At 36.9% G+C, this 23478-nt stretch overlaps 1 protein-coding gene and 1 long non-coding RNA gene across 2 annotated transcripts in view; both read left to right on the forward strand.

The window, feature by feature from the left end:
• grm8b (glutamate receptor, metabotropic 8b) overlaps window positions 1–23478 on the forward strand; it is a 156351-nt gene that overhangs the window by 105946 nt on the left and 26927 nt on the right. The window contains exons 5-6 of the mRNA XM_053477434.1: window positions 1075–1229; window positions 2490–2627. Coding sequence (XP_053333409.1) covers window positions 1075–1229; window positions 2490–2627 — 293 coding nt within the window. The remainder of the gene's footprint in view (window positions 1–1074; window positions 1230–2489; window positions 2628–23478) is intronic.
• On the forward strand, window positions 4923–8329 carry LOC128506859 (uncharacterized). The gene is made up of 4 exons (XR_008355755.1): window positions 4923–4956; window positions 5511–5607; window positions 6931–7038; window positions 7352–8329. It is a non-coding gene; the product is annotated as an uncharacterized LOC128506859 (long non-coding RNA).

The raw sequence follows: 23478 nt of genomic DNA on the forward strand, positions 1-23478 counted from the left end.
AAATTTTCTGGCAAAATGTAAAGAGTTTTGCACAGTACTGTATACACATCCATTCACCTATTGTTTAAGCCATGAAGTCTGTGAGCCAGGCCTTGAGAGCCTGGAACCTATCCCGGAGCGCTTAGGGCACAAGGTGATGGCAACCCATTGTAGGGCACAAGCACACACACTCGATCATACACTATGGGTAATTTGAACTGTGTTTACTTTGGCTTTCACTTTGCACATGATCCACAGTGCTACTTCAGAGAGAGACCTCTCCAGTTCCTTTTATTCCTTATTTCAGATGTTGCTGTCAATTAGGACCGCCATAACTATTTTTACTACTGCCTTTTGTTCAGTGTGTACTACCACATTGATGGATTTTGGATGATATAGCCTGTACAAAGTACATATGCTTCCGTATAAAATGCCAGCTAATTGGTTGTGCTGTTTGGTGTATGCCATTTTTCACCCACTTCCACTATATGTTGGACTGTCTTGGGGGTGGGTGACTCTGTGCAAAGCTAGCACCTGGGGTCCTCTCTGGTATTGTATAACCCTGCTTCTGTTGAGCTAGTATATTAGTGACTGGGTTTGGAATGATGAGATTACTGCTATTTTTTTGTTGCCCCTGATCTTTAAGTCAGGTTTCTGTTGATGGTACTTTATATCCCATGTAGTGTCTTGTCCTCCCCTGGCAATATTTCACTTGTCCACTTTCATCCCACAAAAAAGCATGCTGGTTGTTAAAATAGTGATTCTAAAATTGCTTATAAAATATGTGTTTGTGTGTTTGTGCTTGTGTGTCCCTAAATGGATGGTGACTCATTTAAGGTGTATTCCAACATCATACCTACTTTTTAGAATGTCTGAATGTCTGTTCTCCACTTTAACTCTTTAAAGATGTAACTGTATAAAAAGTTTGGTGTGAAAGTTTTTTGTTCTGTTTTTTACCCCCATAAATTAAGATGAGGTGTAAGAAATGCAGTTCTTAAGGATTGTTTGGACCTTCAATGTGCTTTTAGGGAAAATAAATAATTAAAAGTTGCTTAAACTGTAGTCAACATTAATTCTGTTCTATCTGCTTTTCAGACGTGTCCTTGATGCCGCTAAGCGAAACAATCAGACAAATCACTTTCTCTGGGTGGGCTCAGACAGCTGGGGTTCGAAGATCTCTCCTGTACATCAGCAGGAAAAAGTTGCTGAGGGGGCAATTACTATTCTGCCTAAAAGAGCTTCAGTGGAAGGTAAAATGATATCAGATTAATCTGAGAAATTACTACAGAGGAACCTCGGGATTACGAGTAACGCAATTTGCGAGTGTTCTGCAAGACGAGCAAAATTTTTAAATAAATTTTGACTTGAAAAACGAGCATTGTCTTGGTTTTACGAGTACCGAGTATCATGTATCATGCATGCGCCGAGCGTCACGTGATCACAACTGAGCCAATGTTTTTTCTCTTGCGCAGCGTAATTGTAGGTAATCGTCTACTTTGCTGGGTGTTAGTGCTCGTCTCTTACTGGTATAATCAACATCTGTGCACGCGTGTACTGTTTACTATAACACTGTGACCACATGTGTGTGTGTGAACCATATTTTATTTTGTGTCTGTATGCCTGTGTGTACAGCGCGTGGCGTTTGTATTGTTTATTATAACATACATGTGTGTGCGCATATAAAGCGTACAAAAGCAAGTCTCATTAAAGGGTAAAGATCCATTTTTTCTCTTTCTCTCTGTATCAGCCTGTCATGTGCGTGTGCATAATTTGACACCGTGCTTCTTCACTCACACCAACACACACACACACTCTCGCCTTTACAGCCGTCCTCCCACCCCCTCCTCCTCTCGGCTTCCCACACACATATAGACGCACAATTTCTGCCCTACACAGAAACTCGCGATTCTTTTCAAAGGTAAAGTGCAGGTTAATTTTTTTGTTTTGTTTTGTTTTTGTTTTACTTTACAGCAGTGTTTCAGTTAGTATGCGCTCACGCGGGTGTAATTAGCGATGTTCTTTGCTAATTTTTTAGATAAAACAGTCTCTCTGTTAATGTGTGTGTGTGTGTGCACACACATCACAAACACACATACACAAACAAAACACTTATCTGTCGGGATTTATTTTTACTTTTTTTAAAGGTAAAGTGCAGGTTAATTTGTTTTATTTTTTACTTTATATTTTGTATTAATTATTTTTATGTATTTTTTTTGGGGGGGGGCTGTAGAATGAATAATTTGAGTTTCCATTATTTCTTATGGGAAAATTAAATTTGGTTTATGAGTGTTTTGGAATACGAGTCGACTTCCTGAACGAATTATGCTCGTAATCCAAGGTTCCACTGTATTTTCAAAATTTATGACTAAAATCTGTATAAACCTTAATTTTTGTATTTTTTAAAACTATTTTAGAAAGCATGTTTTATTATTAAAAGATGAGAAGTGACAATTATATTTTTTAAAGGGATTTTTTCCCCATGTTCAAGTATCTCTCAAATTCTTTCCCAGCGTTCGACAGGTATTTCAGAAGTCGCAGCTTATCTAACAACAGGAGGAATGTATGGTTTGCCGAATTTTGGGAGGAGAACTTTGGATGCAAGTTGGGAATGCATGGCAAACGCCCTGGCAGCCCTAAAAAGTGCACAGGTATGTTCAGACAGTTGCCTCTTTTGCTTTCTGACTTAGATAAAACTGAATATCGATTGGAAGTTTTCTTTCTCTTTGTGAGAATCCTTCAGGGTAGAAATGTTCACACTGAGCTGACTGAACTAGACTAAGACCTGCTTTAGTGACTATAATGAGCACATAAATAATTATTTCTTTATTTTCAGGCTTAGTCACTCTGTAATTGCAGTTTTTGTCTGCATCATTTTTCTATCTTATGTTATGCAATATGTTCGATCTACAGTACTACAGGTTTATGAGACCATTTGTTTGAGTGGCAGGAGTTCAATTTCAGCCATCATTAAAAAGTATATAGCAGTGTTTAGACAATACTTTCTCATAGCCTTTCACGAAAAAAAGAAACTGCATAGCCTCCACACAGCAGAAAGCCTTCAGGATCACAGATGCTGTCTGAATAAGTCAATATGCTTAGTCTAATAGGTGTATATGGGGATGGCTCAATAGTTCACAGCAAACAGGAAGAGGTATTACAGCAGGAATCCATCACACTGAAATCGAACTGCTTTCACTTTATGCGCCTTAAGTTGCCAGCAGACTTTTGCACACCTAGTAGCGATCTGTTTTATCAATGAGTTGATAAGCCATTGTTAAAGTCCATTTCTTTGATCTATAATCTCAGTGCAGAAAATACAGCTGCAAAAACAGTGTGAGGGAGACAAGCTGCAATCAGCAGTTTAATGCATGATAGAAAACTGATGAAGCAATAAATAAACTGGAATTAAAGAGTGAGCAATCTGAATGCCAAGAGAGAAGATGCTGTGGCTAAACAAACTCTGTATACTCTAAAACTCCTCTATACTGTACAGACTCACTAACAGGAAAATGTAGCAATATACTGTAGTAGGATTGTCTTCAGATAACCTTTGTTCTTTGATGTATACAAGAGTTTATCTCAAGTTTAATGCATCCTTTTTTCATTTTATTCTTTCATGTTTGTGTTGTTTAAGCTTGTATTCCAGTGTGTATGCACAAATAAAAATACTGATAAGGGTAAGCACTGTTACAGTAAATAAGTATAAAATATATTTTTTAAAAAGTACAGCAGTAATAAAACAAAAGAAGAAGAAAAAGAAATATATACTGTATGCAGGTAGACAAAACAAAGGGGCTTAAAGCATTTTTGGCGTTGTGGCCCAGGCTCACTTCCCAGTCAGTCCCCAGTCACTTCGGGTTGCAAATGCCAGTTTGTTTTGGTGCTGGTTCCAAGCCTGGATAACGTAAGAAGGATTGCATCAGAAAGGGGATCCTGTGTAAAAAACGGAGAAAAAATATATAAAGGAATCAAGTAGCCCTGCTCCTAAACAAAAGGAGCTGAAAGAGGAAAAAAAGTCTTTATTGTGTTTCTTTGTCTCTGTGTCTGTGATGGGTGTCATGTGCATGTGTGTAGAAAGGTAGAAACGAGGGAGTGCTTAAGCATGTGTCTGTGCACGTGTGTGTCCATGTGTATGTAATTATTGCGGGAACGTCACACTGGATACGCACCAACATTATGAGGACCGAAACCTTTATGGGGACAAAAAAACATGTTCCCCACAATGGTGGAGTATTGCATCGTGTTGGGGAGGGTGTAAATAAGTCCCTGTTTTTAGCTTTGGCACATAAGTGACCCCCTGGACAGGTGTGTTTGTGTGAACGTTTGCTCCATGTTGCTCTTTTTAGTCATGCTTGAACCGTTTTTTTTTTTTGACGGGGTCTAATTTTAAGTCTAATTTATGAAAATGACTGTACTGCGCACGCGTATTACAGCAGTTCATTTAGAGGCCTGTTGGTAATCTGCACATGCGCAGTAGGTATAGTATATAATAAACACGTGCACGTGCGTACAGTAGGACTGACTTCCTTTACAGTGATGCGGTAGTTCTCTCAATATTAACGTTTTTAAGGTTAAGTTAAAAGTAAGCATAAACTGTAGGTGTGGAAAAAAGTCATTTAATAGACCGGTAAAGTTGTCAAAAAAAAGATAATTAAATTATTATTAAATTAAGTTAAAGAGTAATAAGTGAAAACAAATAATTATCATGTTTTATTTATTCATGTATTTGACGGAAATTTAGACTTTAGTCTTTAAATTTGGTAATTTGCGGTAAATCACGTTTTTTTATTTTTTAAACGGTGGAATAAAATTCATTGGCGGATTTGTAGTCTTTTTCAATAACAGCCTTGTTTGGAAACATCGTGTGGGAATTAGAAATGAACTACATTTTCCATCTGCCCTGGGTGTTCCCGCCCACCTATTCAACGCGCTTCCGGTTTAACGCGGACGGCCACGAAAACAGCTGTGAGCGCTCAGGTAAGTGTTTATGTCAGTATATACACGTTTTAAAGTTTGCTTTTGTGTGTAATTGTTATTTATAAAAGTAATCGCGATGTTAGAGTCACTTATGCTAGCGGACATCTGAGACAGTTTAGGATACGCATAGTTTAAGTTCAGTAAACTCTTAAAACAGATTAAATCTATTAAATTGGCTCCTGTAGTTGGCATTCATTAATGTTTAATGTAACACCTGTAGTTATTCAGTTACACTTAATGTAAGGTGATAAACAGCAGCCGCATGTTTGTGAAATAAGTTTATAGAGCAGGATTTGAGCTGTGAGTTAAGTTTAAAGTGTGTGAGATGAAGCAGAGGGCTGGAGAGGAGCAGCACAGCTCAGTAGTGCAGCTCATACTGGCCTTTTATTGTCCATCTCTGAAGTGCTGGGGCTGTGTTGATGGAAATTACCTGAGATACACTGTTTTTAAGCTCATGCTCAGCTATTTTCTGTCTTTCAACGGGTTTTACACTGAATATTCTCAAAGAACCTCACTAAACATTAAAATTAATATGTGAACATTTTCTTGTGAAGGTAAAATGTCATGAATGATCAGCCGTCTCACAGACGCCGTGCAGTGTGTAACTTCTCAGAGAGACATCACAGCTGGAACACATCAGTCCAGACAAAGGTGTGTGTGAGCAGTGTGTGTTGATTCATGGATCTCAGTCTAACAGTTTTTTCCTTTCCTGAATCATCTATTAATTTTTAACACAATTTTTTTCTTTTTTGGGTTTGGTTTTTAGAATCATAGTTATGGTTCATCCTTGGTTGTTTTAACATCAGGGTTGCAGTTAACAACAGTTTAGAAAGTCAAATAATCTGTTGATTTAAAAAAATATAATAATAATAACTGATTATTGAGATTATGAATCATAAAGTGATTCTATGACTATTTATCATGTTAATACTCATCTTATGATTGTTTAAAACATATGCTTATTAACAATAGAGATAACCAACAATAAAGATGAATACTTCATTCACAATCTGTAATAATTTCCTGCTGAATAAAAAAAAAAAAAATAAATAAAAATCCAAAAAGATTTTGGACCTATTTTTCCCATAAAAAAATTAATCGGGTCGTTTAAAAAAAAAAAAAAAACTCCATTGCTTGGCCATTTTTGGTTGCATCGGAAAACAAGACGCTATTTTAAAAACATCCAAAATCTCAACTAATTAAAAAAAAATCATGTCCATTAAAAGTAAAAAAAAAAAAAACATACGTGGCCCATTGAAAATGAATGGGTGTCCCACTTTTGTACCTCTCTCACCAATTCTCCCTCATTTTTGCACATACCACTCTAACTTTTGTCATGATTTAGAGGTCCCCTGACTTCTAGGTAGTTAGAATTGAGCTGATTGGTCAGATTGTTATTAAAAGTTTGTTCTGGACCTTGGAAATCAAAAATCCTGTCTTAAACCACTATTTTAGGAGTGTACGCACAAAGCTTAGTATCTAGTAAAATTAAACATTCCCCTTGATGTCAAAAAAAGCTAAGCTCTAGGACTAACGGTTCTCAAGACAGAATGGCTGGATTGACACAGTGCTTCCTATGTAGTCTAATAGCGAGGGTAAGCTGTTGTATTAGGTGGCCATTTCACCTGGGCCAGAACACGGCCATCCCTCCACACACACTCAGAGTCACAGCTTGACTTGCATGGCCTGATCTTAGGCAAAAGCCTTACACCTCTGTAACGTGCAGACAGCTTGACCAGGGACCAACAAACTTTGCAGCCTAGCATAATGCATAAGCTAGGGGATAATGGCCCCACACCAACGCCTTACTAGCTAGTCGTCACTGCTCCGCCCAAGGCACCTGTGTCTAACCTTTAAATGATAAATCCATTCTTACAAGCAATGTTTCTTTTCATAAGGAATTGCACATTCTTGTGTTGCATGTTTTTCTTTAGGCATCCACTAAATGTTCTTAATTGTCCAATACATTTACAGAATATGGAAGAGGACACTGCTAACAACATCTAGAGCGCACCTCACCAACCATCAAAGTCTAAACATCTTGTGGCCAACAGTACTACGAAATCATCTGCAACTAATCAGGTAAATCCCCACCATCTTAGTAGTATTGTTTGTTAGAGCATTATCTATGTTTCATCCCTTAATCACCTGCTTACAGGGTCATGAAAACCCTTTATAGTGTCCATTTACTTGCATATTAAAGTAGTAACTAGAAAACAATGTGTGTGTGGCTAAATACTTCATATTTATTCCAAAGTTCTCCAAAAGCTCTTGTCTGTAACCTTGAAATGATGAAGCAATGCTACAATTTTTTAAGAAACCACATACTTGTTTTGTGTTGCATATTCCTCTTTTGCATGCACTAAGTGTTTTTAATTGTCCAACACATTTACAGATTACACACTTACAGAAGACATGGCAACAACCATCAAAGTCCAAACATCTTTTGAAGGCCAACAATGCTATGAAATCATCAGCAACTGAACAGATAAATCTCCACCATCTTAGTAGTATTGTTTGTTAGAGCATTATCTATGTTTTATCCCCTTAATAACCTGCTGACTGGGTCATGAAAACCCTTTATAATGTCAATACATATCCAGTGTACATGGCAACAAATGTAGAAGAGAAATATCATTACTTAAGTGACATTTAAAGTGCCAACAGACTCTCCTTTGTGATTTCATCTGTTCTGTTTGTACTTTTTATACGAAGTCCCCATAAAGCAGGTTTGGCTGGGAGTTTGTTTGTGTGTGTGTGTGTGTGTGTGTGTGTGTGTAAGGAAGTCTTATGATGGTTGAGGAGACATTTTAATGTAGAACAGTGTCCCCAGAAGTGACTTAAACCTGAACTTTGTTAAACGTTTCTAAAAGGATTTTGAAATGTTAATTAATTAGAGAAATGCATTTTTTTAATTACATTTACATTTAGTCATTTGGCAGACGCTCTTATCCAGAGCGACTTACATTTTTATCCCATTACACATCTGAGCAGTTGAGGGTTAAGGGCCTTGCTCAAGGGCCCAACAGTGGCAACTTGGTGGTTGTGGGGTTTGAACCTGAGAACTTCCGAACCGTAGTCCAATGCCTTAACCACTGAGCTACCCCTGACCCCATATATGTTTTGTGTTGTATATTCCTCTTTAGTATGCACTAAATGTTTTTAAATTGTCTTTGTATTTCCATCTGCTCTGTTATTAGTTTTTTATACAATAAAACTAACCAAAGATAACATTTTCATTCATACAGTACGTTATGACATTTGTTCTGCAGATATTAAAGTATGTTGTCCTTGTAATTATTTATGTTTCTTAAATATTTCTAGGTCTACTTCAACTGTTATTGTCTAAATTTCTGAAAGCAAATGTTTCTAAGATTGGTAAATTAATGTTTACTCTATTGGTAAATTAATGTTTACATTTAGGCAAAGGATCTGCCTCAAAAAAGGAGGAAGTCTTGGGACTTGGATGAGGTCCATGCGATGGACAGATACATGAAGACCTTCATTATGTCATGTTGTATTTCAGGGAAGTGTAAAATTCTATGTCTACAACCGAATCGTCGCTTTCGAGAATGGATTATTTCATTCCTAGAAATATATCTTCTTGATATTTTTGAGGTGGCCCTGTTCAGGCTTGTTAGTAAGCTCCTGTGTTGTTGCAGTTCTGACTTAATTTATCTTATAATTATCTTAGTTTTTCTAGCATTGGCTTGTTTACATACGCTGTCATCTTAGACACCCTGCTGTACCGCCTGCTGTGTATTTTTAACTAGAAAGAATATCAATGGTTTATACATTTTATACTCTTTTCTATTTAAAGTTCTTGGCTTTCTTAGATGGTTTTTCTTAAAGAAATAAAAAGCTACAACAAAATGATGGACAAAGGCATTTCAGTTTACTTGGGGGTTTTGATTGCATTCTTTGAAAATAAAGCTATGAATAAAAGTTTGGCTGTCAGTGCTACTGTATGTATAACCAAAATTAAGAAACAATTCTTTAGTCATAAGGAGCTTAAACACATAAAAGCCATGTGCTGGCGTAAAAAAAACTTTGCATGCAGCTTTTCTTGGCGTTCAAATCCCTTTCAGTGCGTTCTCTTTGCGTTCATTTTACACTTTAGAGGACCGGATATATCCCATGATCCTACATGCTATACAGTACATAGGCAAATGCGGGGAAAAAAGCTAAATAAAATGTCGGAGGAAGTTTATCCAGCCAATCAAAAGTGGAAAGTGACTTCCGATAGTAATTGAGAAACTTGCGTGGAAATTTTCGCATTACTTTAGAAACCACAAAAAAACTTTCTTTAATCCGACATCGTGCAGTCAGAGGATGAACCCAGTAGCGGCTGCGTTTTTTTTTTTTTTTTTTTTGCGCTCTCTACGTCGCCGTGTTACGAGAATTTTTAAAACAAGGAGATTAATGTCTAACATAGCAAAATAGTCCATATTAAAAGAGGCATCTCAAATAAAACGACAAGGGCTTTCATATCCAGGTCCCGACACTGCCTCTACTGGTTAACACACAAACTACAATTTGGGCTGCTGGCTGGCGTTAGACAGAGGCAAACGAACGCCAGAGTAGAAGTCAATCGAGTGCTACTACAAAACGCACCATAAACGTCTAGGACGTTCAGAGCGCGTTCGTTTATCCAACAATTTAACGCCTGTGTGAACAAGGCCTAATATACCGTGTGTGTATGCAAGTTAGCTATTTAGTGATGTCCCCACATCATCATTATCATCAGCTAAATGTGTGTATGCAAATAAGGTCACCAGTGATATCCCCACAACATTATGAAAATCAGTTAATTTTCTGTGTATGCAAATTTGGTCCCCACTAATTGGTTTGTTAAAAAAATCAAGCACATTTTTTTTACTGTAAAACTAATTTGAAGTAATATTTGTGTAGAAAATTTAATTGTACATGCCTGATTTTTTTTCACACCCAGAGGATCACTGTAAAGGGGTGTCCCCAAAACTCATGGGTGGGAATACTGTCCACATAATGCCCTAATTACAAGAATGTTTGTTTGTTTGTGGGGTGGCATGTGGTGTCCCCCACTCCCCCCACCCCTTTCTAATTTTGATCGGGAGCAAATGTCCCCAGAATAATAGGACTATCTGACAGTTTTGACCTTGTGGGAACATTTCTCTGATTCCCACCTTTTTCCCCAGCAGCTGCAGCTTGCATTTAACCCTTGTGGAATGTGTACTATCGCATGTATGTACAATCAATTTAAGGCTGTTTAAGTCAGTTCAGGCCCATTATGTTAATTTACCCCGAATCAATGTAGTGATTTTCCTGGACTATTTGCCATTCTCATTGCAGTGTGTTTCTGGTAAATCTTTACAAACATTCTACATAGCATCCCCTAAAATTATATATTTATAATACATGTATAAATGTATAAATAAATACAATCTATAAATAAATAACATACATATTTATAAATAACATCTAAAATTCTATACCAATCTTCAATGAACACCTTATTTTTAAAACTTATTTTAAAGCTGTTTTTTCATCTTTGATATAAACTGTGAGATGTTTTGGAAATTTTAATAAATATTTTAAAGGACGCAAAACATTGGAACTCAACATATTTTTCCAATATACAATATATATGTCTGGTACTCCCCATAGAATACAATAATAATGTTATTGTGGTTTCTTAAGTTGGTAAAGGTTTTATTATAAATGATGATTCTGTGTAGTCATTGCCTTGAAAAAATATTAATGTCATGTTAAAGATAGTTAAAAAAAAAAGGTGTTTGTGAGAGAGAGAGAGAGAGTTCACTTCATTTGAGTGTGGCAGGTGAGGATGCTCTGTGCTGACAGTGTAAAGCACTCCTTGTTCCCCTAACAGGTATAAACGATTACTGAATTGACTTGTTACTGAATTCAGAGGTTGGTTGCTTTTTGTAAAAGCCCTATTCTTACCAGCATGTTCAAATCAAACCAGGACTTGTGATGAAAATTCTTATTGAACTGATACAGTATTTACAGATGTTTTGAACTAGTAAAATACTGAGATAAGTGCATTAGTGTAGCAGGGGATTATATGGATGAATAAAGCTGGTTTTCACTTTCAGAACTGTGTTCTGTTATTCTGCACAATCAAAAGTCCAGGTTTGCCCTCATATATTTTATAGAATTTCTGGCAATCTTTAAGGAAGTACGTGCATGTTTTTCTTTCTTCACATTGTTGGCATATTCTCTGCTATTTAGAGAGTTAAGATTGTCTGGGTATCTGAGTCTGTATTACGCCTCACTGATGACCACTGCATAAAAGTTTAATGTTAATATTCAGTACTTTGCAGAAAAAGATAAATACAAAGATAAATTAAAATCAAACACAGTGGTCATCATATATAAGAGCTGTTCATGTATGTTTGGTGTGGACAAAAGCAAGAAACGAAAGAAAACTTTTAATACCTTCTTGTTTAAATGGGGAAATACTGCGGCTCAGTGTACACACCAGGCAGAGAAGTGAGCTCTCTCTCTCTCTCTCTCCCTCTCTCTCTCTCCCTCTCCCTCTCTCTCTCTCTCTCGCTCTCTCTCTCTCTCTCTCTTTCTCGCTCTCTCTTTGTAAACATGAATTGCTTGCTTTCTCCCTCTCCCTTGTTCTTCTTTGCATCAGTAGCGCTGCAGAGAGCAGTGAACGTCCGGGGCTCTTTTGTGATTGCGTGGTTATTGTTCTGGCATGGTTATTTGACATAACAAGAATAATTACATAGCTGTGGATGCAGCACACTAGTCCCCAGCGGTCCCTGTTTCTCTGTCTCTTTCTCTCTCCATCTTTTTCTGACTCTCTTTCTGTTCCTGTCTTTCTTTGTCACTCTCTTTCTTGCTCTTTATCTGTGTTACTGGTTACTGTTCTTTTTTTTTTTTTAAATACTTAATGTATATAGTTCTTCAAAATGCACTTTTTAGAAGTTGCACTTTTAAATTTGTTGTTTATTTTATTACTATTTCTCTATCACTATTTCTTGCACCCAAATACCTGTATATGTAGCTGCTCAGAACACTTCATTGCAGATAGACACGTCGGTCAACAGCTCACAGACAGATACTCTAATTATTATCTCTCCTATAAAGGACATGAGCAGGAAAAATGTTCTGTTGTCATGTAACAAAAACGGACAATAAAAGATTTAGTCTGGTAAAACCTAAACAGTGGACACTTACATACACGCGCACACACAGTGAAGACCTCGATACGTTGAGCAATTGTCTGCACAGTGCTACAGTATGCTGACTATGGTGTTCTCGAGTCTACAAAGGAAAATAATCCTAGCTGATTCTGGTATTTCTTTTTCAGGATGCTGCTACTTTTAGCAAATCCTCCAGACATATTAAACAACTAGATTTAAAATAAGTCAATAAAGCGAAGTCAACCGAACTGAAATGACATAGGCATCTTCTTTAATTTCACTAGTAATAAATATCTTTCAAACACTTATGTAAGTCTCTGCAACATGAAGCCAGCAGTGGATCGAACTGATTGTATTATCAGGTTGAGATTGAGTTTTAGGAGAGCAGGGTAAATTCGTTTTTATCAGAGCCTGTCTGGGTCTGTGGAGTAATCATACAGCAGGACAGAGAGCTGATTCAGCAGGACCTCTGGTTCATCACCACCTGAGAGATCCCGAATGAGAGGGAGACAGAGTAAGAGAGAGAGAGAGAGAGAGATTAGAGAAAGAAAGCCTCTGAACATCTGTTCAGTGCTCGTGACTTGCTTATGCTTGGATTTACAGCACTGTGTATGTGTAGGTGTGCTGAATATAAATTTGTGTGCATCTGTGCCAGTTATCATTCCAAGTACCCCAAATATATGAAAATTGATGTTATTGGAATGTCAGATGCTCATATGTGTTTTCAGAGCTGAAGCACAGAGCTGACAGGGAGCAGGAAGTGTGATTTTCGCTTTCGTGTTGCATTCATTATACTGCACTCAGCACTTTACTTCACATATTATGTATGCCAGATGCCTGCAAATAGAGCAAATTTCATAAGACGTGTCAGCCTAATAATGAGAGAAAAGTTTCACAAACTAACTGGAATATACCTGGATGTCACAAACATATGCCTGTCATTCAGTAGTAATAACAGGTTGTAGTCATAACAGGTTTTGAATCATTACTTCAAGTTTCAGTTAATTACATTTTATTCTCACTTATGTCAAACTATGCTTGACAGGATTTTTTTTTTTGTTATATTATTAATATTATTATTTTGAGTGCAAAAAACTTATAGCAGTAAATGCCAATGGACTGTGATACTGGTATGCACATTATATAAGATGCTTTAAATAATATAAGGCACTGATATGCATGGTTTGCATGCAGGAGCAGGTATAACCCTGTACATAACACAGTAATTATATGGGTAGCCTGGGGCCTGCAGCACAGCAGGTTTTGCTGAATGACTGCAGAGAAACTGTACAGCAAAAACCCTGCAAAACCTCTGTGTCAGCTGCAGTATTTGTAGATTAAATAAATTAATTAGACCTTATTTAGTACAAGAACGTACAGTTAAGGGCAAAAATTCAAATGCAAAATTTAGATGAAAAGATCAGTGTTGTAAAAACTGGATAGGTCATGCCCGTGCTATTTGATATATAAATATTAAAGGTCTGTCTAGATTACATTTTCCCTCTAAGATCTCCCACTGAAGGTCAGTCACAAAGAATTTGATCTCTAGATTGAGCAGGCAATTTGGCACAATACCCTTGACTATGGGCAAAATATAGGGATTATAATACCATGTTGACTTAAATTACTGTATGCTTCAGAAAAAGCCTGAAGTATTGTACTGTATTACACATTTCACCTGTTGTTTAACACGATGTGTTTTAAAGGAAAAGTCATCTTGTGAACATTTTATATTAGTCAGTTTAATGCACATTATTCCAAGCCTATAATAGATGTACTTGTAAATGTACTGTACATTTTCTCTACAGTCAGTTCTCTCATACCCTGTAATTTGTCCATTTAGTCAATTTGGGTCACATATCAGAGTCCAGTTTTTGCATACAGTTAAAACCAGGCTGAAGCATAATAACTCTTCATCCAAACATTTGATCTAAAATATGTCGATTACTTTCCCAAGCATTATGTAAAACAATTACAATTATATGAATTTTTTTGTGAGTAGAACATTTCCATTGTCCACTTTTGTGTTCATACAGGTATTACACACTTTGCAGCTACACAGCAGAAATAAGATTTCATAGAAAGTGGAAGTTCACTTACAGTAGATTCCTTTGCTGTTCAGTAGATACTTACTGACAGACATGAGTGGTTTGGATTCATATGCATTAGACGTGGAAATGAATTCAGTTATGCATCATGATTCTTTTGTATGGCAGTACGTCCTAGCCTAACTCCTTTTTAAAAATTCACTTTAAATTTGCATATTCTTGAATTTGCTTGGGAAGGTGGTAAAATGTTGTAGGTGATCTATAATCCTGCAACTCTAACCATACACACATGGACTCTAAACCATACACACATTGGCAGGCAGCACAGCATCCTATGTGGTAGGACCAAATTATTTCCTAAGTTCCTCCAAATAGTGGGAAAACTTGATTTCACCAAGTCTTACTATTCAATCTGGCATAAAATTAGGCAGAGCTTTCCTACAGTATGAGAAAATGACTAGAAACAATTAAGCAAAAATAAATATAGTAATGTAACATACCATGTTGTACATACAGTAATAATTTGTGCCAGATATTTGCATCTGTCTTGTCAATTCTACGTACGTCCACTGTAGGAGAACTGTAAGGACTACTGTTTGGTGAGGTCAGTAATGCAGAATTGCATTAAGTCAACCGAGTGGATATTTTATAATAGTAAATTGTAGTGGATCTCTTAAAGTTTATGCATCACAGTAATTGAACAGAAAACGCACCTAGGCTTGGAAAATGCCAAAGGGCCGTGGCCTTGCTTTATAAAAAGTAGACAAAATGGGTATACCTATTCATATTTAATGTCTAAAAGACAATACACTAGAGGCACATTTGGACAGGGTTTATAAATATTTGAATGGAGATTTATGCACCGTTGAGCATTATTATTCCACTGCATAGTAGCCTTTTATTCAAAATCTATTAACTCAGTGTTTTTACATTGAGCCTAATGGGCTGACATATTTGCACACATTTTCAGAAAAAAAATTCATGTTCATATGAAAATTCGCATTGACTGTTTTCAAATGTGACCCATTTAGTTAAACTTTTTTTTCCCCCCTTGCTAGCGTGAGTCTGATTCACAACATTTCCATATCAATAGGCATCTAAACAAAAACCTTGCCTGTTGTCGGTGGTGTTTTTCACTCTGTTCCTGGCCACTAGCCTTTCCTCTAATGGCTCTGTGCCCTTTATTTGTGAGCAAAATGGGTGTCAAGGGAAGGACTGTTAGCGAGCCAAAGATGACTGCTAAGTGGAGGGCACTCTGAGGCATTTCGTCAAGCACACCGTTAGCCATGCTTTTTGGGGAAATATCAAAATTGCTATAAATATTGCATGATCTTTTGTTCAGTGCCTTCTTTCAGTTTTAGCTGAATTTGATGGCTCACTCTCTGCCTTCCCTACCTCACTCCTAGTATTATCGCAAAATACAGAGCAATGCAGAAATGGATGTATGCTGTCAAGTGAAACAATGACTGAAACACCTGTTCTTTTAACTCTCCTGTCCTGCAGGAATGATTCAATATAGAAAAAGAAATGTTTACCATTTTCACTGTTTACCAACCCGTGAAACATTATTCATGTATAATCATTACATTTATACCCTGCGTTTTCAACTGGAATGAAGATACTTGATATTCCTGACTGATACATCTCCATTACAGAAATATATCATTTTATGACTACCTCCTTATAATGAAGTCTTGATAGAAGAGTATTTCTGCCTTCAAGTGATGACAAACAAAGTGGCTCTGTGTCGTGCATTTTACCCCAGATGTAGTTCACTGTCATGGTGCTTTGCCTTTACATGACTTCTTATACCACTAGAAAACAGTAATCATTTCCCATAGATTTAAATTCGTGGCCTAATTTATATTTCCTGTAAATGTAGAGAAAATGTAAATGAAGGAATGAAATACAGCATCCTGCACAAGCATCCTGTACTAAAAAAGCTAAATAAACCGACATCATTACAAGACATTTGTTCTCATAATTGAGGACTTGTTTGTTTATGGCTAACATAAATATTTAATTTCTTAATGCAGGCAATGAGGAAGTTATTAAGAGAGCTCAAAGGAATTGTCAGTTTCTGCATTCCCAAGTCAGTTAAGGCTGACTGAGTTAGAAGCATCATGATCAGCATTGGCAAGAGATCAAGCTAACAAACTATGTCTGCCCAAATGAGTCAGTGACATACTCAGGAGACCATGAAAAGATTCTCAGGGTTTACAGACATTGTTAGGATCCATAAAAACGGAGCCAAGCAGGCAGTAAACATAATATGTCAACCAGTTTCCATTGATTAACATTGTTTCTATCAACACAGCAGTTCCTCAGCAATCTAATACGTGGTGCCCTTTTGCACACACCTTCACAACTGTTTATTTTATAAAGAACAGGTGAAATGCTGCACCTCGCCTGTTCAAGTCCGTCTTTCTCATTTATAGACATAATGGGGAAAAAATGCAAAAATCTTAAAAGACTTGCCAGCACCCCACCAAAAAAAAAAAAAACGTTACCACCTGAATTCAAGTAAGCAAATAGGTAGGAGCTTTTCAGTGAATAATTATTGCAGTGATTAATGTTTTAGGTAGCAGCATGTTTTTGACCATAAATGATGCAGTGAGTATTTTCTCATTTCTTAAACAACCGTGTAAAAAGACATATCCTGTGTTTGTAACTATCCTGTAAAGTGACTAATTACATTACAAAATTACTGTCTTTAAAAAGTAATCAGTTACATTACAGAGTTACTTTCTGATCAAAGTAACTAGTTAGAGTACTTTACCATTGCAAAAAATAATAATAACTCCTTTGTGTTTCCTCATGCATGTTGTTTTAGTCAAGACCTTTATAATTATTCTACCATAATCACTCAGCGAAGTTTGGCCCATACAGTAATCTGTTAATTACTAATATCTCTATCTCACCTACGCGGTTTCGTGCAGTGGCCGTAAGTTTTGGTGCTGTAATTACGTTTCCATCTTTATGCGCATCGGTCCTCGCATAGTCAAATCACATAGGTGAGATAGGGGTATAACAGCAGGAATAACAAATGGGGTGGGGCATGTAGGATGAAATGGGGGGGGGTCAAACACACTATGGAATGACTGCTGTCTGGCTTACGGATTACATAAATTGTCTGAATAACGGATTACATTTTAAAAAATATAACTAAATAACTGAGTACTTAAATCTAACGCGTTAGATTACTCGTTACATAAAAAAACGCGTTACACCCAACACTGGTGGCAAAGATGTTACAGTGGAACCTCGGATTACGAGCATAATTCGTTTCGGAAGCAGGCTTGTATTCCAAAGCCCTCGTAAATCAAAGCACATTTTCCCATAAGAAATAATGGAAATTAAAATACAGCCCAAAAAAAATAAATACATAAAAATAATTAACACAAAATATAAAGTAAAAATAAAACAAATTACCCTGCACGTTACCTTAAAAAAAGTAAAAAAAATCTCGACACGTAAGTGTTTCCATTTATGCGCACAGGCGCTGTGTGTTTTTCTCTCTCCTGCGCTGCTGAGTGTGTGTTATGTGTGTGAGTGCGCGTAATTTGACACCGTGCCGGTTGTGTGTGAGTGAAGCACTCCCTCTCTGTTTCACACACACACACACACACACACACACACACACAAACACATTAAGGGCGAGAGAGAGATAGAGAGAAAGTGAACCGGCACGGTGTCAAATTACGCGCGCGCACACATAACACACACACTCAAACACTGACACACACTAACAACGAGAAAGAATGTGTGTGTGTGTGTGCGAACCTGCGCGGTGTCAAATTACACGCGCGCACATGCATAACACACACACTCTGCAGCGCAAGAGAAAGAAAATCTACTGACACACACACACGGATGTTGATTATACCAGTAAGAGACGAGCACTAAGACCCAGCAGGGGAGATGATTACCTGCAGCACAAGAGAGAAAAAAAACATTGGCTCAGTTGTAATCACGTAACGCTCGGCATCAAATCAAGAAGCACATGCAGGATACATGATACTCTGTGCTCGTTTTCCAAGTCAAAATTGATTAAAAATCTTTGCTCGTCTTGCGGAACACTTGTAAACCGAGTTACTCGTAATCCGAGGTTTCACTGTACTTTGTTTCAAAATGATTAAAATATTGCACTGCATCAAAAAAGGTAAACAATTAGGGAGACTGCTAAAACCACTAGAATTGGGTTAAGATAAAGCATAAATAAAATCTGGAAGGATATTTGCGGCCCTTCATCTTTGAGAATTCCATGTAGTTGGAAAATAAAAAATTAAATGATCATGATTTGGGATGACATGTGACTAACATGTTTGGTGAAATAATATAAAAGCAGTAGAACAACAGCTGTGTTAATTAATGAAAGTAAGAGCAGTCTCTCCCATCATCAGTACAAAATCTTGGAGAGAAATTAATGCGACTCTGGATGAAAGTTAATGGTTTGATTCTGCGTAAGCTTAGTAAAATAATGCCACTCCATAGTGTGCTATAATTAAAGCAAAAGATGGTCCAATAAAATATTAGAGTGTTTTAACAGGCAGTGTATTTTAAAAGCATATTATATTAATTTAGGGATTTAGGAGAAATCCAAAATTTGACCACCATTAAAAAAAAAAAAAAAAGACCACTTTTAAGATTGTCATTGTCACAAAGCAACTTGACAGAATGATGAAAAATATGGAAATATATTAGATAAATATAAGGTAAAAAACTATGAAGTATAATTAGTAGTTCGTCTTTGATGAGCAAGCTGGGGCGACCATGGGCAGGAAAAAACTCTTTAACAATAGAATGCGACTTTAAGAGGAACCAGATTCAATCGGAAATTCATCCTCATTTGGGTAATAGTGTGTTAGTTCCAGTTTTTCTGGCAGTAATATTCTTAAACATCTTTACTTATAGAAAACATAAATATATGTCATAAAGATATGATTCTTTATGATAATTGATGCTGTGAAGCTTTCCGTTAATAGATGTATATTTAAATGTATATTAATGCCAAAATTCTGAGGTATCTATACTTTGAAACAGGCAGCACTTTCTCAGCATGGGAGACTATTTAGAGCAGAGGACATTGTGATTTCTGGTTTCTCTGTAATATGGCACGCTATATTTTCTCTACTCTTATAAGCTGTAATGTAAGTTCTATTGACTTTAAGAGCATAAAAATAGAGACTAGTGGGGAAACGACTGTTAATAACTGCTTTCTTCTCACTGACATTCTGGTGGACATACCTGTAAGTGTAACTGTAAACTGTTAAAAAGTGTGAAATGCTGTTGACAAATCAAAATGGTATGAGTGAAATAGCCTACTTCAGGCTCTGCTAAAAATATTGCACAGCACCCTGGAATGGACTATTTTTATATAACCACATGGTCTGTTGTGAATTATTCCTTACTAAGGTTAATTTCTAAACGTGCCTTGATGTCTCCCTGAAAAAGATCATACTGAGCAAGCAGCCAGTTTAACAAACTGCAGTTGGTGCAGCCAGTCTGCATAAGGATATCTAAAACCGAGATATTTTTTTGGACGTCACATAAATTTTCACATAGTTACATGGACATAAGTGAAATCAGTTGACTTTGTGATTAGATACGGTTTCTGTAAATGTCTGCAGTGCTCCTGCTCATCCTAATCACACTTTGTGCAGATAACAGTGGACAAATGATTATATAACCTGATCAAACATGAATAAAGACGTCAACAGAACGGAGTGCATTAATCAGTGTGGACAGAGATCAGTTAAGTGACGGGACGATGATGAGGCTTAAATGCAGTGAGTGACTTTTATCTCAGGTGATGAGCCGGAGACTGATGTGGATGATGGAGATCAGAGGTCCTCACTCTTATTCGTGAGGGACCAGTGTGGCTGCAGGCTTTCAAATAGAAGACACACTTGATAGTTGATTGGAGTCCAAGATGAACTGATTAAACAAGTGTAAGGAGGTGTGACTCCTGTATGGCTGGAATGTACGCCTGCAGCCTCACTGTCCTTTGCAGATAGGACAGAAGAGCTCTTATGTAGATAATCAAGTGAAAACTCATTTCCCACTGTAACCTAACCTTCTTTACAGTTTTTTAGTAATTTGGTTTTATTCCCCCTTTGCATTTGTTGAGTTTTTAATGCAAGATAAGAGCAGATGAAGTCAATTTAAGTTCAGTAAAGCCTATTCAGTCGTATACATTAGGGGTGACCCCAGTGGATCATCTGATTTACTGTACATGTTTGATTTGGTACAGGTTTTTACCTTGCATGCCCTTCCTGTAGCAACTTTCCACACTGGCTTGTGGGTCAGTTCAGTAAAGTTTGTCATTTATATGTACTGTATGTGTGTGTAGCGTGTGTGTAGCATGTGTGTGCACAGACCAGGTAATTACACTATTTAGTTTTATCCCACCTGGCTTAACATTCGTGCTAATGAACTAAAAATACTAATGAAAACTGGCTATGTGACAAACTATTCATCTTCTGGAGTCATGGCCTTCGTCAACTCCAAGCCTAATCCCAGTAGAACACTATTGGACAATGGTGAAGAAGGTAGAAGAAGTAGAACTAGAAATAGCATTTTACTGTACATGATTTTCAGAAATCAATCAAGTAGGCATGGATTGAGCAAGTAACACTAGACGTCTTTGGACACCACGGTATACTTTAAGTACTGTGCACATGATTTAAGCCTCTCCCCTTTTTCCTCTCATTTTCAGTCCAGGGCCTGTACCTGAGCAGTTTCAGGTGAATGCTTTTGGTTTGCCACACAGTAACCTGTGAATCATTAATGCATTAAACATCTGAAAATACATCTAACATAAGGCATTAACCAGTGAGAAACAAATGATCATGCCAGTGATTCATTCAGTACACTGGTGATGTTGAATTCTTGGATGCTGGCTGGAATAGACGAAAGGGGATATGAGGTTGCTGCTAAGGTTGCACATGTTACATAAACAACAAGTTTTTAAATTGTGTCTTTGGAAAGTTTAAAGCATGCTGCATTAAACATCTGTGTCCATCTCTTTATTCATTCATTTATCTTTTATACCATTTATTCTGTACAGGGTCTTGGGGGGCCTGGAGCCCATCTCAGAAGACTTGGGTAGCAATGCAGGGTACACCCTGAACAGAGTGCCATTCCATCCCAGGGCGCAAACACACACACACACACACACACACTACACTAGGCAATTTGGAACGCCAGGTAACTTCATCTGCATGCCTTTGAACTATGGGAGGAAACTGGAGTACCCGGAGGAAACCCACCAAGCACAGGGAGGACATGCAAACTCCATACACACAGACCCGGTGGCAGGGATCGAACCCTCAACCCTGGTGGTGCCAGGCCACAGTGCTAATCACTAAGCTACCGCCCCACTAAGACGTCGCCCCATCCCTTTAATTTTTACTTAAATGGATATGATGAAATGAAGGATGGCTTAAGACTTTTTTGAGTTCTGTATATAGATAGTAAAAACTGTCAAAATATTTTCCAAGACACCACAAAATGCTACCACTCTCATCACATCACTATACAAAGTCTTGTCATTGCCATCATGTTTCCCTTTGTGCATTTCTTAGCCTTATTATTTTGATAGATTTCATGGTACTCATCTCTGCTTTGTTTATTGAACACTCTATCTTCTTAGCTTGCCTTAGTTGGCTGTAAATTTTGATGGCTATACTTGCCCTGACTACAATTCCGGTGCACTATTTGGAGTTGTAAATGCCTTGAGATTGTATCACATTGACTCTTTGTTACAGCAGAATGTGCTGTGCAACAGTAATGTTTTTTTTCTTCCTGTTAGTATGTGCTCCTTAAAGTGTTCTTAAGATCAATCATAGAATTTTTTTGTACATTTTATGTGGTTCATAGCATTTGCTTATTGTGCCGCATGATAATAGCAGAGGCTTTGTGTCATTACAGAATGACTGTACTCCAAAGATCTACAGAATGCAGATGCATGGACTTGGATACTTGACATCCTTCTGCACTATGATTCATATGACAGTTTCAAAGCTTTTAGCAAATGATTTATTAAATGACTAATGTAATGGCTATAGGAAATGTGAAAATCTGACAGTCTGTTAAAATGGTGCACTGAATTTGATTGAGTTTATATTCATTTCTGCATAGGATTTGGAAATGCATAATGGTAACAGATTTTCGTCTTTTAGTTTACTTAGTTTGGGCAATATTTGTGTTATTGCAGTATGATTTAAATAATCATTCATTAATAAACCCTTGCTTTTAAGCCAGACACTATTTTTATACAAAGTATCCATTCCCATCTGAAAGTAAATCAGGAAACTCAACAGCAATTGCCTGTTATCAGCTAACAAAGTGCTGCTGTTACGCCGTCTGACAAGCTTTTCAACATTTGTGATAAACAACTGTATTAATAGAGATGTATTCAGCTGCATTAATGGAAATGTATTCAGCACCTTTGTTTGAAGCAGATTTATTTGTTTTTTATCAATCTGATCACAAAGGATGGCCTCTTTAATTAATTTGTCATTTATCTAATTTTCTAATCAAATTGCAACACAGCAAGGTCCATCTGCTCTGCCAAGAAAGAAACTATGAGAGCCAAAGCAGATGCTCAGTAGTATCAGTGAGGGTAAATTAAATTTAGCCCTCTAAGTGAAGGCAAATTGAGACCCGAGTTTTACTGATTAATCTGTCGGTCATGCGTTATGCCACTCATCACTAATATGATGAAAAGAAATCTTGTATCTTTCACATCCTATTGGTAGAGCTTGATGCAGTAAAAGAAGACAAAGTATCGAGGGAATGGGAAAATGCTTTGTTAATGTTGTTAACAGTGGCATTCCTATTAACATCTTCAATTTATCAGCTTTAAGCCATGTTCCTATTCATACTACTTATTTGTTTGATTTTTCAAAGAATGTATTGATGAACAAAGTCATTTTTTTTCTTTCAAGCTTGAGGACTATAAACTAAAGCCAGAGTAAGAAACTCAGCTTGGAATAAATAAGGAATGAAAAAATTGGCCACGTATTATTAATGAAATTTTATAATTTTCCTTTAATAGCATGTGCTAAAATCTTTTGTTCCTCTTATGCGGCAGCAATAATATAATATATGTCTAATATTCTTCATTATTCATATTCTGTGTTTAAATGTCCACGAAACATGTTAGTTCATTTATCACTTATGCTATAGCAGCTATAAACAGTCCCTCCATCCCTAGTCATTTAATATAAAGGTTGCTAGCCTGTACACAGTGCTGACACCTGATACTACTTTCCTAAATGTTAAATAAATATCTCTTTTCTGAATGTTGCTTT

The sequence above is a fragment of the Clarias gariepinus genome, chromosome 2 (assembly GCF_024256425.1).
Source record: "Clarias gariepinus isolate MV-2021 ecotype Netherlands chromosome 2, CGAR_prim_01v2, whole genome shotgun sequence".
Classification (NCBI taxonomy): Eukaryota; Metazoa; Chordata; class Actinopteri; order Siluriformes; family Clariidae; genus Clarias; species Clarias gariepinus.